Raw genomic sequence first — 18,585 nt, 5'->3', positions numbered from 1 at the left:
AATAAACTTAGAGATATGCCTAACTAATTGAACAGCTGTACCCACTGATCAACATCAAACTTTAGGAAGCCTCTAATATAACACACCACAGAGATCGAGTCTCTATTGCTAATTTTTTGTAGTCAGTGATTTGAGCAAACATATAGAGAACTGATTTATCGTATCTGCAAATCCCTCATTGTTGTAAAAAAAAAAAAGTTAAATTGAATCTTAAACACACGTGTGCCCATTAACCAAATATTCCTGATCTATTGATGGCTAAGCATAAAATCATTTTTGTTTTAACCATTACTCCTAGAAATAGATCCAAAATGTATTAATTCCCTTTTCTTTCTTAGGAAACACTGTATTCTGAACATACTGACTCTTTCTGATGACCTGGTGCTTGTCATGCCTGGAAGGGGACCACTCTCCTTGTATCACTGCCTGGGCCGTCCTGGGATTCAGCGAGGTTGCACTGGTACAGCTGTGGTTGTCGTTAAAATACCAAAATATTTCCATGCCAGTTGATAAACAGCTGCTTCCCTGAGCCTCTCCAAAGTCAACCCCTCCTCTAAGATTCCCAAACCTCCCTACTATCAAGAAACTAAAGAAATAATGCTGAGGTCTCCAATATCCTTCAGAGCTGGGGCACTCCCTGTCGTAACTGAGAGTAGTGCACATATGAACCAATAGTTAGACTTTTTAATACCGCTGTTGCTTACAGGTGTTAACTATTATATTTAAGAGGCAATTGAGCTGAAACTGAACTGACTCCAGGGTAGACAATAGAAGACATTTTGTTAGTTCATTTTTACTTGTTTTTAATTAGTAAATTTTTATAATATGTCAGCTTTCCTTTTATTTCAACTCAAATTTTCTGTGTGGAGGACTGGGCAAATGTCTCATTAATTAAGCTTTCCGGTTAATTAAAATTTTACCATGGAAATTATCACTCCCTTTTTGAAACATCATCATCTATTTTCAAATTACCTTGTTTGTCTCCTGTTAGGACCCAGATCTTAATATTGGCTAGTGATAAACTTGTAACCGTTTCAATAACACCCTCTTGTAACTTATCTTCTACAGCAGTGGCACCTAGTAGCTTCATTGAAAAACAGAGAATAACTTATGTTAATGCATGCAACAACATCCATAACATCTATGGCTCTCAACCCCAGGGTTTAGAGGTCAAGAAACATGAACTGAAGATGGAATTTACGGTGCACTGACACAGCAAGCATCCTATTACGTACAGAGATGGGTTGGGAAGGACCTCAGAAGGAGGTTTCCAAATCAAGGCAACTGATCGGCATATCAATTAATTCAGAGATCCTGGAAATGAGAATTTACATAAGGGGTCTGATAATGTTCAGATAATGTATTGGCAAAAATGATCAGAAGACCCTTGGGCTTCTAAGGACTTAAGAATTCCCCAGTTGCTTCCCCACTTACACCAGCAAAGAAGAGCCCTCATCTCACAGTCAGGATCACAAAAAAAGTGGAGCCATTCTCTTAAATTAACAAACCACCAGATGCCATAAAATAAAGAGTGAAGGCGCTTGTTCAATTTTTCATCCAAAGATGAACAAGGTGTGCTCCCTAGTACCTCACAACAGCTAAGCATCATGGCCACTGGGGCTTCAGGGAAGAGTGGTTTCTAGAACAGATCACACTCTGGACAGTACAGGTATCATCAGAATCTCATGGGTCTTGGACAGTCCAGAGCTATAGCCCCACTCTTCATCGCAAGTCTCTGTTCTAGAAAGGTGGATCATAAAGCATGGAGGGAAGAAAACATAATGTCAAACAAAATATGTTATACCAGAGGCTGGCAAAGAATAGGGAGTCTCCTATCGTCTACTCTTGGGGAACTTCCAATAGCATAAGCCACTGCTAATAGACATAATCCTCTGTCCACATATGGCAAACTCAAAGCTGACATATAAAGCAGGATTCAGTGTTTGAAAGAGTAACATCTGCTGTGTGCAAGACGATTCAGCCAGTGGGTTACACCCATGCTAGATCTCTAAACAGTTATTCCTTCTGTAAAAACAAAACATCATGTTTCCAAACTCATACCATCAAATCCCTTTCAATTTCCTCATACAGCCCTGCTATCCGTTCGTCCCTCTCATCTGTAGCAGAATTTGCATCTTCAAGCATCTTATGCCAGTCTTTAAAGTACTTGTCATCCAGGTCTCTGTACGCGATGGCCAAGGTTCGGAGGCCTTCTCCTGCAAATTCCTGCCAGGGCAGACATAGACTCAGGAACCATCACAAAACAATAATCACAGCAATGACAGCAAGAAATTCTGCACTTAAATTCATTTCATCCCAAGAGCACCTCCTGGCCATCCTGATGTCCAACTTTATAATCCCCTTGGAAATGAGAGATAATATTTGTATTTTGTATTTTATTTCCATGGGGTTGAAACAGTCAAGGGACCTAGCATTCCCCGTAAAGACAGCTGACATGCCCACTGAAGCGTCCTAGTGGAGAGGTGATCAGTGGTGCCCATGAGGTGAGACAACCATTTGAAGCAACATAATTGGTTTCCAACCTATGCTCTGCTTGAAAGAAGCACTGCTGGCAATGAGAGACACCCAGCCTGTTTCACGGCCCATGGTTCTCCGCTTTGGAAGAGGGAAGGACTTTCAGAGGAGCCATGGCTCTCAAATCAAAGGCAGGAGGCTCTCTCAGGGGCTACAGCCTGACATCTTACCAAAGTCTGGTTCCCTCTAATGATACAGCCGTGTCTAAAAGTTAACTCCGTCCTACTTTTGTTTATGATTGAAAAATTCCATAATAAAAAGTTAAAAGTCAATATTTGATGAATAGACGTTAGGTAAGAGAAGTTTAAAGATATTAATTAAGGTTATAATAATAACCCCTGGGGAAAAGGAGAGAGAAAGGCTGAAAAGTTAACATAAATGTTTGCTTCTGGGAAATAGTCCTAGAAGTGAAGGCTGACTTTTACTTTTTATCCCAGAGCTTCTGTAAAGTTTTTTGTTTTTGTTTTTTGCTAGATTAAAGCCTAATTTTGCCAAGTGAAATAAGCCAGACAAAGTATGATATCACTTACATGTGAAATCTAAAAAATACAAGAAACTAGTGAATGTAATAAAAAAAAAAGTGGACTCACAGATACAGATAACAAACTAGTGGTTACCAGTGGGGAAAGGGGAGGGGCAATACGGGGAGGGGGAGGGGGCAATACGGGGTTGGGGAGAGGGAGGCAGAAACTGGGGAGGGTAAGACAGGCTCAAGGGTGTACTGTACAACATGGGGAATACAGCCAATATTTTCTAATAACAGTAAATGAAAAGTAACAAAAACGATATAAAAATTTCAAATTAAAAAAAAATTATAAAGTCAAATTTTAATAATAAAATTGTTTAAAGTTTTAAAGAGACCCTCAAGTCAAGTTAGTTTTAAAACATCAGTATATTTTTTAGAAATTATTTTCTATGGAGTCAGTATTGAATTTATTCAAATAGAAGTCAAATTTATTAGAGGATCATACTCTTCCTTTAGTGTCTCAGTAAACTGACAATCTTAAATGATACCTCTGGGGCTTCATCCTTCTAACGGGAAAACAAATAAGTAAATAAAAACAGGAGACTGGTAGTTGCTAAGTGTTTCACACAGCCACAATAGCTTGGAAACATATGCCCAATGCTTGGGGAAATACTAAAAACCTCCCACTTCGCCTAGGCCTCCGGTGGTGGTCATTTTATGGGCCTTTACACCGCAGGCATTTTTATAAGGGTTTCTGCTCCTTTGGGCATTGCCATTGAGCAAGTCTCCTCCATTGTGCTCTGGCTTACGGGACAGACATAGGTTTGTGATCAGGCACAAATTAAACCATGACACACCCTAGGTGGGTAAATGGAAAGAGAAGTCCGTGCATATTGCAAGGATGTGGTTTAGCCCAGAGACACCATGAGAAAAATAAACCAAATCTATCCTGTAAGCAGTTGGTAGCACTTTGGATACTGTAATCATATTTTTTAAGCTCTCCCTTCCAAGACCACCACTGGGTCCCCTACTGATTTGAAAATCTAGTTACTGCCTTATAATGATCTTTTGTCCTCTTAATTCGCACAAACACTTCTCTGCCTTTAACTTGCAACCCCACTGGGCATTACCCGCGCCTTCCTCTTTCCTGCTCAGCAGTGAATCAATTCTAAGATGACACTACAAAAGGGGGCAGATGATTTAAGTTATTTAATTAGTGCATGAATCACAAGTTGAATCCTAAATGGGCATTTGAGCAAGGTCATTTCCTATCATTAAACAATTCAAAATTAGTAATTAAATATAAATTTAAAACCTCAGAATTTAGAAGTCAAAAATGAATAAAGTGAATGAAGTCAAAGCAAGTCGAATTGATAGTACCTGAAAAAAAATGTCTTTTGTATAGAAATGTAAAAAGATCAAATTAGACTTCCTATACTTTAGTATGAAAATCAAGGGCCTTGGTGTTTGAGCAATGGCAAAAACAAATACTTATTATTCCACTGTTGTTTTCATAAAAAAAAAATTTGTAAAGACCATGCTAGACTTCTGGAAGAGATTAAAAGAAAATAAAGAATGCTCTATTGGGAAGACAAAAACAATAACTGTGTTTGTAACCAATATTACCAAACCATCATTCTTTAAAGTTAGACAGAGGTTTTTATTTGTTTGTTTATTTTTTAAAGATTCAGGGAATATTTTGTATTAAATATAGTGCTTAACAAAGAACATGAATCCTCAATAATTTTTTAAAGGAGAGAAACCAAGGAGGAAATAAGAGTTTTAACCAGTTGCCCTCAAGTTCATATTAGGTTAAACAGAGCCTCAAACACATACTAGAGAGAGCCTTGAATCTCAAGTTTAAATCATGTAATGTTTATATTAATTCACAGACTCTTACTCTTTGTAAAAAAAAAAAAAGTTTTTTGCCAAAGATCATCTCTGCTCCCTTTAGAAAGCTTTTAGAAAGAAACTATGCATAATCTCAGGATGTTCATATAATGTTTATATTAATTCACAGACTCTTACTGTTTGCAAAGATCATCTCGGCTCCCTTTACAAAGCTTTTGGATAGTCTCAGGATGTATGTATCTGGTAGCTTCAACCCAGAGAACATTAGTAACTCAGCATGATTTATGACCTGAATAAAAGGACCCTTAGAAGAGAAAGTTGGCTACAGAGATTATTTTCCCTTCACCACATAAACGTAACCCTAAACCATTTCCTGGGGGTAACCCTAAGAGACTCCACGGGTACCAGACACATCAAAACCCATGGGAAAGCAACTCTCCTGTTCCTTTTCCCTAAACCAGCCTCTTCTCCCAAGAGGAACAGCCACAAACTGTAGGGGGGTTAGAGAGGTTCCCCTTGGTGTCTTGAGCTTCTCCTGGTTGGAGTTCAGGAGCCCACACTCAGTGGCTACTTCCCAGCTGCTGTGTATTAATCCACCTGTGATGAGACTGACCAGACTCTCAGCAGGGCAGGGGGCGGGTCCATGGGCCAGCTTCCACATTCACTGGCAGAGTTTCCTATGGAATTATTCCCCACATGCTTTCCATCTCAGAAGTCAAATCATTTAGCTGGTATTTTAAAAATAAGACCTAACTATAGGAAGTGGCCAAAGGGTCACTGTGCTAACCTTAAGATAGAGGCACTTACACTGAGATGGTCTGACGTCAAAGTCAGAAGGTCTTTGTTGGATGGATGAAGTTTTTCAAACAGAACAGTGTCTGCTCCTTTGGAATAAAGCTTTATCTGTCCTTCTGGGTTTCGAACTGAAAAGAAGAAAGTTTGGAAAGTAGATTATAATCAATGAAATCCATCAAAACTAGACTCCCTGGGCTCCAATCAGGCAATTTGGAAATGGACATAAAGCTTTAGCCAGTAGTGAGATATTCACTAGCTTTGGTTAGAAGGTCACTACCTAAGTCACTTGGTTTTACTCCTGTTACGTTAACTTAGAACTATTCCGTCCACAGGAACAAATGCTTTTATTTGGATGCATACAATCTTTCTATTTTCCTCGCCTACTATTTCTGAAGGGCTGATACATTTAAATTAAGCCTTCTGCATTCAGCAGAACTGAGAGCTTTGTTTGCCTATCTCCTGATGTGACATTCAAGACTTTATGCAGGAATCAACTCTCAGTGTTATGCCAAATGATCTCCATATGGAATTCTAGCCATTCAAAGCCATAGTTTATGTGTTAGTTCTCAGCCCTTGCTGACGTATTTCTTTACCCTCATTCCTCCTTGGAAAAGCCCTTTCATTCCAAGGTCACAATCCTGGCTGCAAGCACACTTTGCAGAGGGCTTTCAAAATCAAAATTTCTATCTTCTCCCCACTAGAAGTCTGTATTAGTAGGGCCATGTTTTTCACCTGCCCCCCAGGTCTGGGGATGACAGCCTTGACCAGAGTCCAGTCCCTTGTCTCCAGTCCTCGAGACTTCCTCTGGCTGTCCCACACACTGCTGTCAGACAAACCCTTCTTTAAGCCATAGAATACCTGGCCCATCTTTGTAGGCTTGGTTTTACAGTTTGGCACTTACCAGGCACCTATTTGTAGAATGAATGAATGAATGAATGAATGTATGACATAGCAATGTAGTTCTTCCCAGGAACTGCCTACAGCTTAAGACAACCGTCTGCATCACAACTTCAACACAGACCCTCACAAGCTTTATTGAGTCAAAGATTATTACATGCTTTCCATTCAATTATACATTTTCTCTAAAAATAAAATGCCTTAAAACAAGTGAACATAAATATTGGCTTGATCAGTTTAATAGGATAAAAATTTTGATTCAGAGCTTGATCTAAAGGAACATAAATACCATAGCACAAATTATTTTTTCCTCTAATCGTTTTATTTTAATTGAAGTATAGCTGTCATACAATATTATATGTTAGAGGTGTGCAATATAGTGATTCACATTTTTAAAGGCTATACTCCATTTATGATTATTATAAAATATTGGCTATATTCCCTGTGTTGTACCATATATCCTTGTAGCTTTTTTTATACACATAGTTCATACCTCTTAATCTCCCACATCTAAATAGCCCTTCCTCCATTCCCTCTCCCCACTGGTAACCATTACTTTGTTCTCTGTATCTGTGAGTCTGCTTCTTTTTTTGTTATATTCACTAGTTTCTTGTATTTTTTAGATTCCACATATGAGTTATCATGCAGCATTTGTCTTTCTCTGACTTCTTTCACTTCATGTAATATCCTCCAACTCCATCCATGTTGTTGCAAATGGTAAAATTTCATTCTTTTTTATAGCTGAGTAATATTCCAGTGTGTGTGTATGTATACCACATCTTCTTTATCCATTCATTTGATGATAGACTCTTAGGTTGCTCCTTTTAATCTTTAATGTCCATTAGTTAGCACTTAATCTATTCTAGTTTTCTCCTAGCTTCAATAGAGCTAAGGCACCCTGGAAGCTTTTTTGTAGTGGGCTTGTCTAGGACTCGTCTTCTCTTCTAAGACTCATGGTCAACTTTGCTTATTTCCAGAACTCACACAATTTTTCTTGTACTCTGGCTCTAATGCTCACATTGGGAAGAAAAAAATGCAATTTATATCTAATTATTCAAGTGGGGGAAAAACGTTTAATCCTAGGAAAGGCTTTCTCTTTTTCATACAACATTCCAGTTTAATTCTGATTTAATAGTTTCCCACATATTTTCTCCGTTCCATTACCAGGGCTATACAGGCAAAGTATATATATCATACATTTGCCAATACAACTTCTCTGTGACTGTTTTTTTATTTTTTAATAGTCCAAGCTAAGATATCAGTTCTCAAATATTTTTGGTCTCAGAATCCCTTTACACTCTTAAAACTTCATGAGGACTTCATGTGGGTTCTGTCAATATTTACCATATTATTCATTAAAACTGAGAAATTTTATTACAGAAAGCCTTATGACACTAATTATAATATTACTGTAAGAATAATTATAACAATAAACCTATGATATATTAACATGAATAACATTTCTATGAAAAATAACTATTTTCCAAAACAAAAAAAAATTTAGCTTGGGGAGAGGCATTGTTTTATATGATGACATATCTCTTTAACGTCTGGCGTAATGGAAGACAGTTGGATTCTTATATCTGCTTTTGCATTCAATCTGTTGTGATATCTATCACACATCATACGGCTTTTGTAAACCTCCTTAGTATACTCATGAGAAAAAAATGTTGAAAAACAAATAACATTAGTACTATTATGACAATACTTTTTTCCTTGTGCATCCCCTGAAAAACTCTCAAATTTTCCTAGGGTTCCCCAGACCACTCATGGAGAGCCACTGGTCTATGAAAATCTTAAACTGATTGTGATTTGTGCAAATCCCTTACCATCTCTGTGTCACAGTTTCTACCTGTGAAAAGATGTTGAAACAACCTAACCTCTAAGGTCTTCCTAGCTCTACACTTTTCTGATTTAATAGATTTTCTCTTAACCCAGCATTAGCCCCTTTAAATTTGAGTTTATATAAATCCAATTTCATGGAATCCTGCTTAATTTTACTCACTAAACATTTTCTTTAGCAGCTTAGCAATTTTATATCTCTTTTCATTCAAGGCTTCTAGTTATTTCTCCTAGGAAATCTCTAAGCTAATAAAATCTCAGTCATTTCAGACATTAGCCTTTTAAAATAAAATAAAAATAACAGCACTTTTAAATAGTCAAGATAACACACGGGCAGATCCTAGACAAAGGTCAGAGATTTTTAATATAGAATCTGGCCCCACTGCCTGTCCTTTAAATAGTGGTGTTCTTCAGAAATTTTACCCAGGACCAAATTCTCCAATCCTTTGCACTCTCCTTGGGCAGTCACATTCTTTTTATGGCTTCAGATTTCATCAACAGGTTGATTGCTCTCAAATGTGTAACTCCAGCCTAAATTCATTTCCAGTACTCCCTTCTAACATGTATATCCAACTGCCAACTGAACATTCCCTCTCAGATGGGCCCAAGCACATCAAACTCAAACTGGGCATGTTATCTATCACAAATAACTAGTTACTCTTCCTCTGTTGCCCAGTCTTAATAACTAGCTTCACCATCCACTCAGTCTCCCAAATCAGGTATCTGGCATCACTCAAAGCTCCTCTCCCTTCACCAAAGCTAAGAACTTCTCTCTGCTACCTTCTCTCTTGCCTAGATTATGGCATTAACCTAAATGGTTCTATTCATTCTAGTTCTGCTTCCGTCCAAACTGCTCCATAACACAGCCAGAGGCATCTCCACACTGCTGCCTAGAATCCTGCAATTGCCTCCTTCTGCCCTTAGATCACGTTGGAACTCCTTAACCTGGCACACCCAGGAGTCATCAAAATCTGCCTCTTTTCAGCCTATTTCCTATTCTGCTTCACCATATTCACCAGGATGCAATCACATGGTACATTTTTCAATTCTACATTCTCCTTTAGCTTCAAGTTCCTGGAACATGGTAGGTACCTAAATAAATATTTGCTTGGTGACCTGAATTGTAATCATGCAAAAGTCACTGAAAGCAGCAGCCATGGCTTTGTGATATAAAGGAAAGAAAAAAGTCAAATGGTTTCCAGGTTTATACTGTGAATACAACAGCAACACTGTGAAGGGTGGTGAATAATTCCACTTTGCCCTATCTCAGCTGGGCAGCTGTTTGTCCATTCACACAGAGAAATGCCTGCCACATGTCAGTGTGACTTGTACTCTGAGAATCTTTATAAGGTTCAGAGTTAAGAAAACTTTAAAGATCTTTTAAGGGCTTTTGAAGGAATTACTGTAATTTACTCTTCTTTAATGATTATCTGCCACTTACCCCTGCTAATAAATAGCCTTGAATTTTATCTCTGTACTTTTATTTACATAATTAGTAGAATTAATCCTTCCAAAACTATATAATGACATATATATTTATCAATAAACTAGATTCTATACCTTCTGACAAAATCCTTTATAGAAATCTATTTCTATTTAGATATCTATGAATTAAATCAGGGCTCTTGCCCCAGAATTAGAGTACCTCTGGTGCTCAAACTATACATTCATGATCCAATGAATGATTATCAGGAAAAACCAAAAACAAACCAAGGAGGAGGAGGAGGAGGAGGAGGAGAAGCAGGAGAAGCAGCAGCAGCAGCAGCAGCAGCAGCAGCAGCAGCAGCAGCAGCAGCAGCAGCAGCAACAGCACGCACATCTGAGCCTCCACCTCATTGTGTTGTCCCCACCAAGCCACATGACAATCATGAGACTAGCACTGTTCTTTGCTTTGCTATCAAACAGAGACTTGTCTGTCCCAGTGGAGTCTCTCTTTCAAATTTCTCCTGATTAAAAACCAAACAGAACCAAAATAAAGCCCCAAGCCTCCATTCATTCGGTGTTGGAACATTACCTTTCTTCACATGGGATCCATTAAGACAAACATCTGATGTTTGCGGTTAGGCTGTGATTTCGCCACAGCCGGTAATGGTGACCAAGGCTGGGGAAAAGCCAAATGTTTCCCTGTGTAGCAATCTTAGGTTCTGTCAACACCCTTGGAGCAGAGAGAAGCCCGTTCTGGCCAACCCCACATCAATAATACTTCCTCTGAAGCTGTGAATAGAAGAGAGTTCCCGCTGCTACTACGTGAGGCCAACACCAAGAGTGGCGTGTGTGCTCATCAACGGCACGGATGCCAACTGCCTACGGCCTGCTGTCAAAAAACTGAAAACAAACATCTTCAGATGATGTTTGTTGTTTACCTGCTGAGAGAAATCGCCCAGGGCTGGCTTTCCGTAGTTAGAGACCAAAAACCCCACCATTACATATACACACATGTTTTACAGAGTGAAAACCGATTTAATAGGAGGATCATGATATTCGTAAGTTACAAAGGGTTGGGTTAAGTTTTATTTGACGGACATTCATAGAGAAGCCGCCGTGTGCTAAGCTCTGTGTGTGGCCCTGTGTAGTTTAGGAAGACCGAGGCACAGACCCTGCCTTCGGGTAGCACCACTCTACCAACTGGGAAGGTCATAAGTACTGTGGAACTGGTACCACACTGGAGCTATGAACAGGGTGCTCTGGGGAACAAAGGAGAATGTGGTTCTCTGGAGAGCAGGAAAAGCATTGAGAGAACAGGTGATATTTGAATTGCACATTACCAGGTGAATAGGAGTTTTCCAAGAAGAGAAGTGGAGAGGAAGAGAGGTCTTGGCTGAGGAAACATTATGTGCAAACAATGTGAAAGTGCGCAGTGCCTGCCGTTAATGGTGAGGTCTGGTGAGGCTGGAGTACAAAGTTTTAGGAAGTGGAAGCAAAGCGTCTTGAGGTTAGGTTGTAAATCATCTTGAATGTTATGCTAAAGACATTCTTTAAGTTCTGTCTAGGAAGCCAGCAAGATTTTTTAAGTTGGTAATGGTAAACTCAGGCCAGTGTTTTCAAAAGAATACCCTGGTGTCAGCATAGAGGATTATTTTAAGAGAGAACTGTTTTAAAAGCTAGTGCAAGCAGTGACGAGAGCCTTAACTAAAGCAGCAGCACTGGGAATTAAGAGAAAAAGACAGACGGTTTTTATGATAAAAGGAGGTTTTGAGGCTACTTTTAGAAAAATCACTCTGTTGCCTTGAGGAAGAAAGACTTAGAAGCACGGTGACTACTGAGTAGCCTACAGACAAGGCAAAAGATGCTGAAGCCTGAATGAAGAGAGCAGCAGAGAGGGAAACAGATTTGAGAAATGCCCTCGAATATCCCAGGGGAAAATAATGAGCAGTGTAATGACATGTAAAATATATATAACATAATAATGAGGGTCTGTTAGCGCAGGGAAGTGGTCCCCAGACTGTGGTCTCCTGACCAGCAGCATCAGCATCACCTGGGAGCTTGTTACGATATGCAAATTTTTATCCCCACCCCACACCACCCCCACCATTGAATCAGAAACTCTAGGACTGTGGCCCAGCAATCTGCATTTTAACAAACCTTCCTGGTGTTTCTGATGGGAGCCAAAGTTTGAGAACCACTAGCCTAGGGGGCATAAAAGAGATGGAGATATCAAAAGTAAGTCAGGTATAATAAGGGTTAAGAGGCCAGACTTTGAAGAAAGATAAGCCTGGGTTCAAATATTTGCTCAGCCTCTTACCAGCTACGTGATAAGCTGTAAGACAATCTTCAACAAGTTACTTAAAATCTTTGAGCTTTAATTTCCTCATCTCCTAAGTGGAGGTAACATACTATTTGCAAGAATTTAATAAAATAATTCATCCTAAAGCATTCAGTCCACTGACAGACATATATAGTAAGAGGTCACTGTTAACAGTTTTAATAAGAACTACACGAAGAGCACTAGCTGTGATGACATTTCCTATTAAACACATAAAATCTGAGGTGACCACAGTACAACCAGTGACAGAATCCAGGAGAAGGCTGAAGATGTGTATGTGAACCCCAGAGGGCAACTGAAGCTGAGGACCTGTATGAGAAGGACACAAAATACCGGCACTAGCTGCCACCAGGTGAGTGGTCTCGGTTATCCGAAAAGAGCACAGGAGATGAGAAGAGAACAGGACACCAACACTGAAGAGTGGGACAAAGACGAAGTCAGCTTGGGACAAGAGGAGAACCAGGAGCCAGCGAGGTCACAGAGGCCACGAGAGGAGTGTCAAGAGGAGGTCAAGAGTCTCAAATGTTTCTAAGTTAAAAAAAGATAGGTTGAAGATAAAGAAAGGATAGATAATTAGATAGATAGATAGATACATACAGACATATACACACACACATACACACACATATACACACACACACATACAGGGAGCAGGCCATTGCACTGGGCAGTTATGAAGGGACTGGAGACTTCTGAGAAGGTATTCCTTCCTGAATGTGGAAGCAGAAGCCTGACATAGGCTGAAAAGAGAAATCGAGGTGAGGACAAAAACTGATCTCACACAATTCCACTGTGGTGGAAAGAATAAAACCGGGGCAGCAACATCGGTGGAGGTAAGAACATGAACAGTATCTTTAAGGAAACAGGATAATCACAGCATAGCAGGCTGAAGGAAGGAGCCAGTGATGGAGAAGAAATTAAAGGCATGAAGGAGCCAGTGATGGAGAAGAAATCAAAGGCATGAGCAAGTGTGAAGCGAGCAAGCAAGGAAGAAAAATGGATGGGAGCAGGTAGAACCTGCAGCTTTGAAAAGGAGCAAGAGCAATTTTTCTCTGAAGCTGGAAAAGATGAGTAAAGTTATAGCTTGGGGAAGGGGGAGGAAGATGAGGAAAAGAGGAAGGTGATGGTCCTCTATTTTTTTTTTTTTCAGGGAAAAGGCAGATGAATTTAGCTTCCAAGAGTGAAGCAGATTCATGGCAGGGTTGAGGACCTGAGGAGAGGGCAAAGGTTTAGAACATCTGTTATAAGGACTGAAAAAAGGGGAGCAAAATCAGAATGAGAGGGACACTGAAGCAGCACTCAGGGTCAGCACTGAGTTAGGAAAGCACGGATTTGTTGTGGTGCTAAGTACAATCAGGGGTGATCTGCTCCAACAGTGCAAGTGAACAGAGTAAACGGGTAATAACGAGGAGGCTGACAATGATGTTCACAAAATAACAACATCAACAACTAGCCTGTGCCAGTAACTCAGGAACTCATCCCGAGCCTTGAGTTTGCAGTCCTGAGTGTGCACTGATTAAGTGAATGACCAGCATTGTCAGACTTCCTAGGCTCAAATCCTAGCTCTTCTATCTCAAGCTATGTGACCTTGGGAAAGTTCCTCAACCTCTCTATCCCAATTCTGTTATTTTTAAAATGGGCAAAAAATAGTAGTACCTACTTTAAAGGGTTGTTTGACAATTAAATCAGTTATTTCATGTAGAATATTTATAATAGTGCTGGACACACAATAAGCAGTGGTTTTGTGTTAGTTATACTGACCTCTACCGAGTAGAGGCAGCGCTCAGGATGACAGAAGTTCATCAAGTTAATAAATACCCAAATTCTCAGCACATAACCAAGAGTGAAATCATCCTTGAGAGATTCCAATATAACCAGAGCACTAGCAAAAGATCAAAAACACTCTCAGCCACCAACCGTACCTATGACAGACATCCTTTTTCTGAAATTGTTGAAATCCAAGAAGGCAAGCAATTGATAAGTAACTAGTGTTCCCAATTCTTCTATTGTGATTGTCTCTGGAGTCCGAGACTTAAAAATGAACCCCAAATTTTTTGCAGCAGTCACTAGAGCACCTTCATCAGGTGATTGAACTTGGTAAATCAGTTGTCCTAAAAGGAAAAGAAACAAGTGTATTAAATAATATACACTTTTTTTTCAAAAATGAAAAGAAACAAATGTACTAATACTGAGAGTAACATTCATAGAATGCCGATTATGAGCTCCAGCTCATTCTATAACAACCAGCCCAAGTGTCAGCTCTAGAAATCAGATCTTTTCTACTCACCAACCAGCTGACCAGGCGCCCATCCTGTGGGATACCCCAGGACACCAAGCACACCACCACTGGAACCTGTATCATCTTAGAGGAAAAGACTCATTCCTGAGTCCGCCTCCCTACGATGCTGAAAGTTTCTTAGGTCAGAGACCACACCTTTGTATTTTCAGTGACTAGAGATGAGCCATGAAAGTTCCACAAACTAAAATACTTACTATATTTTAAGTTACATAATCCTCATGGCAAGCCTTTTTATTATTAAAATTACTACAGGCATACCTCGGAGATATTGCAGGTTGGTTCCAGACCAGTGCAATAAAACAAACATCACAATAAAGCGAGTCACACGAATTTTTTGGTTCCCCTGTGCATATAAAAGTTATGTTTACACTATACTGTAGTCTATTACATGTGCAATAAATAGCGTTATATATAAGAATGCACATACCTTGAATTAAAAATAATGTATTAAAAAAGTTAATCATTATCTGAGCCTTCAGTGGGTCATAATCTTTTTGTAGTAGTACCATCAAAGATCACTGATCACAGATCACCATAACAAATACAATAATAATGAAAAAGTTTGCAGTAGGATAAGAACTACCAAAATGTGACATAGAGACACAAAGTAATCAAATGCTGTCGGAAAAATGGTGCTAATAGACTTTCTCCATGCAGGGTTGGCACAAACTTTCAATCTGTAAAAATCACAGTGTCTGTGAATTACAAGGAAGTGAAGCACAATAAAACAAGGTCTGCCTGTATTTCCATTTTATACTAGTGAAACCGATGACTAGAAACGTTATGCGATTTTTGCAAGATCACACAGCCAGAGTGACAGAGCAGATATTCCAAATCCACTTTAGTCTCTACTAATGACCATTTTATAACACATAGGAGAAATCCCTTCAAATGTAAGGAGTCAACCCAGGATGTTAATTACTGATACCTGGTACTGCGTATGTGTTGGAGTGGAAATAAGAAGGGAGAAGAGAGGGAGAGAATGAAGCAAGTGGGGGAAAAAACATAAAAATACACTTAAAAAACAGCATGAATAAAGTAAGCCCAATAAAGTAAAATGATACTATCTCTGTATATAAAAACAAATTAGAAAAAGTAGGCAGAGCTAGATCCGTATTTACTGATTTACAGTAACAGCCAAGATAAATTGTTAAGAAAACTGGCTGCATATTAATCCATATGCTATGATTCCTTTTCATTAAAAACAAGTAAACCACCTATCTATATACATATATGCATATATATGTACTATATGTATAAAATAAACATATGATCAAGTGGAAAGTGTGAAATGTGCAATATCAAATGTTAACATTGATTACTCCTGTAAAGGTGGAATTAAAGTTCAGGAAAGAAATTATTAGCTTTGCCTTTTATAAATCTTTGTATTGTATGGTTTCCCTTTCTACAGTAAGCATAAATTAATTTTTGAAATTGCAAAAAGAAAAAAAATTAAAGCAATCACTTGATCTACCTACGAAATTATGTGATAACTTGTACTTCTGGCAACACAGTGAACTGAGTGCCAAGACCAATCATTCCTGCTACAACCAACTACAGAGTCTGTAAACAGAAAACATTTTAATATTTTTGAATGCACTGATGATTGGCAGGTAAGCAGTAACTGTTCAGGTCAAAGACTGAGAAAAAAATACAGATGGAATAAAGGAAGGGCACTTCCTAAATCAAAAGAACTCCATCACTGGTTTCCGGTCTCTCAGAGCTTTGGTTAGAAAAGACAAAGACCAGGGAAGAAGTCTAATGAGAGATCACCTCTTAAAACTGAGCCTCTAAAAAGGATGCTCTCTCAGTATAAAGGTAAATTGGAAATCAGTGCCCTGTTTAAGAGTGCCTATTTATAAGAGAAAAAAAATCTGTCTATTTATAAGAGAAAAAAAAATCTGCTGAAAATTTATGACCAAAGACTGACTCTCATGTATATTTGCATCCTAAACTCACTATATCTGGGTGACCTGAGAAAAATCAAACTGAAATTTCAGTTTAATGTTTCTGTATTAAAACACTGACTGACTACAGCAAATCCAAATCCTTTCTTGTAGAAACCAGCCTTCACCTCAGGACCCAAAGAATTTCTACAAAGTTCCAAAAAAAATGGCCATCTCACAGTTGAAAAATCATCAAAACCACAATAAACAAGATATAATTAGAACCAACAGAAGGAAAAGAGAGAATAATATCTGCAAAAAGTTTAGATATTGGAATTATCAGAAATACAACACCCAAATATTTAACGGATCTCCAGAAATAAAAGAGAGGGTATGAAATTAAACAAAAAATTAAAAAGAATTAAAGATCTTGTATTAATCAAGAATAGATTATACACTACTGAAGAAAGTATTGGTGTACGGGGGAAAATGGAGAAAATTCTAGAATATACCTCAGAGAGACAAAGAAATGGAAAAATGAGAGAATTAATAAAAGACATAGAGAACAGAGTGAAAATACTTCACACTGAAGACCTAATATGAGAGGGAAAATGAGTCAAAGGCAAAACTCAAAGAAATGCATGGCTGAAGAAACTCCAGAAGTGATAAGACAGCACACTATAGATGTCAGAATCTCAATGAATCCTAAGCAATACAAATATTTTTAAAATTCACACTTATACTAAAAACATGAAAGCAGAAGAAATCTCGAAAGCTGCCAGGGAGACAGGACTGATTTCCTTCAAGCCACTGTGCGACTGACAGCTGCCCATGCAGCAGCAGAAGCAGCAGCCAGAATACAGTGGACTATCTTTAGTGTGCTGAGAAAATTGTCACCTTGGGTATCTAAACACAGCAAAAACATTCAAGGATGAGGATGAGGGGAAGGTATAGCTCAAGTGGTAGAGCACATACTTAGCATACACAAGGTCCTGGGTTTAAGCCCCAGTATCGCCTCTAAAAATAAAATAAGTAAACCTAACTACCTCCCCCCAGCAAAAAAAAAAAATTTTTTTTAAAGAGTAAAGATGAAATAAAGTTGTTTTCAAAGTTTTTGAGAGTTCACCAACAGTCGGCTTTCCTTAAAGGGTATTCTAAAAATTACACTTTTGGTCAACAGAAGATCAGAGATTGAAAAAACATTAATCACAGAAATGAGTAACTATATGAATAAATCCAAGCAAACTGACTCTAAAAACCATAAAAATAACATCTTGTGGGACTAAAAAAGAAAACACATGATAAAAATGCTATATAAGTCATGAAAGGTTTAGTATTGAAGGGTTTTAAGGTCTTTGTTTTGTTCAAAAAGGCTTAGGTTTTGTTAAGTTAATTATGCTAAAATTTCTAGGCTAAACACTCATTTGTATAAAAGAATACAAATAAGGGTATATTATTTCCAAAGCAGTAGAAATAAAAATGAACTAAATCCATAAGAAGAAAAGAAGAGACAAAGACACAAAAGATGGGGTAAATACAAAATACAAAATAAGATGGCAAAAATAAATCTAAGTATGTCAGTAAGTATATACTTAGAATCTAAATACATAGATAATCAATAAGGGTAAACTGACTAAATGTTCCATTTAACATTTAGTTTATTTTGGTCAAATTAGATATTCTTTTTAAATGTCAAAAATTATGCCACTTGTAAGAGATTTGTCTAGAACATAAAGAAAAAGATTGGCAGGAAAGAGTGCAAAAAGCTAAACAATGCAAGTACTAACAAAAGGAAAACATCTCTATGTTATTACCAGACAAAACAAACTTTAAGGCAAAAATATTACTAGAGATAAAGAGGATCACTATATATTGACAGATGTTTTAATTTAATGATTTGTCTAAACTTGTATCTAACTAATAACATGATCATAAAACATATAAAGCAAACACTGGCAAAACAAAATAGAAACAGACAAACATACCATTACAGTGCATTTAACTATGCTATACTAGACTATAATGATGTAAACATACTCTCATTCATTGAGAAATCAAGTAGTTAAAATAATCCAGAGAGGTAGAAGATTGAACAATACAATCAACAAACAGTACCTAATAGATATATTTAGAACCCAGAACTCAATAACTATACAATGCACATTCATTTCAAGCACACATGAAACATTTATGGAAATTGCATACGTATCAAGCCATAAAGCAAACCTCAACAGATTTTTAAAAATCGAGG

General features: G+C 38.0%; 1 protein-coding gene across 1 annotated transcript in view; it reads right to left on the bottom strand.

Moving 5' to 3' along the window:
- ATP8B4 (ATPase phospholipid transporting 8B4 (putative)) overlaps nt 1-18,585 on the bottom strand; it is a 214,210-nt gene that overhangs the window by 61,274 nt on the left and 134,351 nt on the right. Inside the window, exons 16-19 of the mRNA XM_015242742.3 lie at nt 14,072-14,260; nt 5,660-5,775; nt 2,062-2,226; nt 973-1,084 (exon numbers count right to left, since the gene is read on the bottom strand). Coding sequence (XP_015098228.2) covers nt 973-1,084; nt 2,062-2,226; nt 5,660-5,775; nt 14,072-14,260 — 582 coding nt within the window. The remainder of the gene's footprint in view (nt 1-972; nt 1,085-2,061; nt 2,227-5,659; nt 5,776-14,071; nt 14,261-18,585) is intronic.

The sequence above is a fragment of the Vicugna pacos genome, chromosome 6 (genome assembly GCF_048564905.1).
Source record: "Vicugna pacos chromosome 6, VicPac4, whole genome shotgun sequence".
Lineage (NCBI taxonomy): Eukaryota > Metazoa > Chordata > Mammalia > Artiodactyla > Camelidae > Vicugna > Vicugna pacos.
This window is presented reverse-complemented; position numbering and strand designations above follow the sequence as displayed.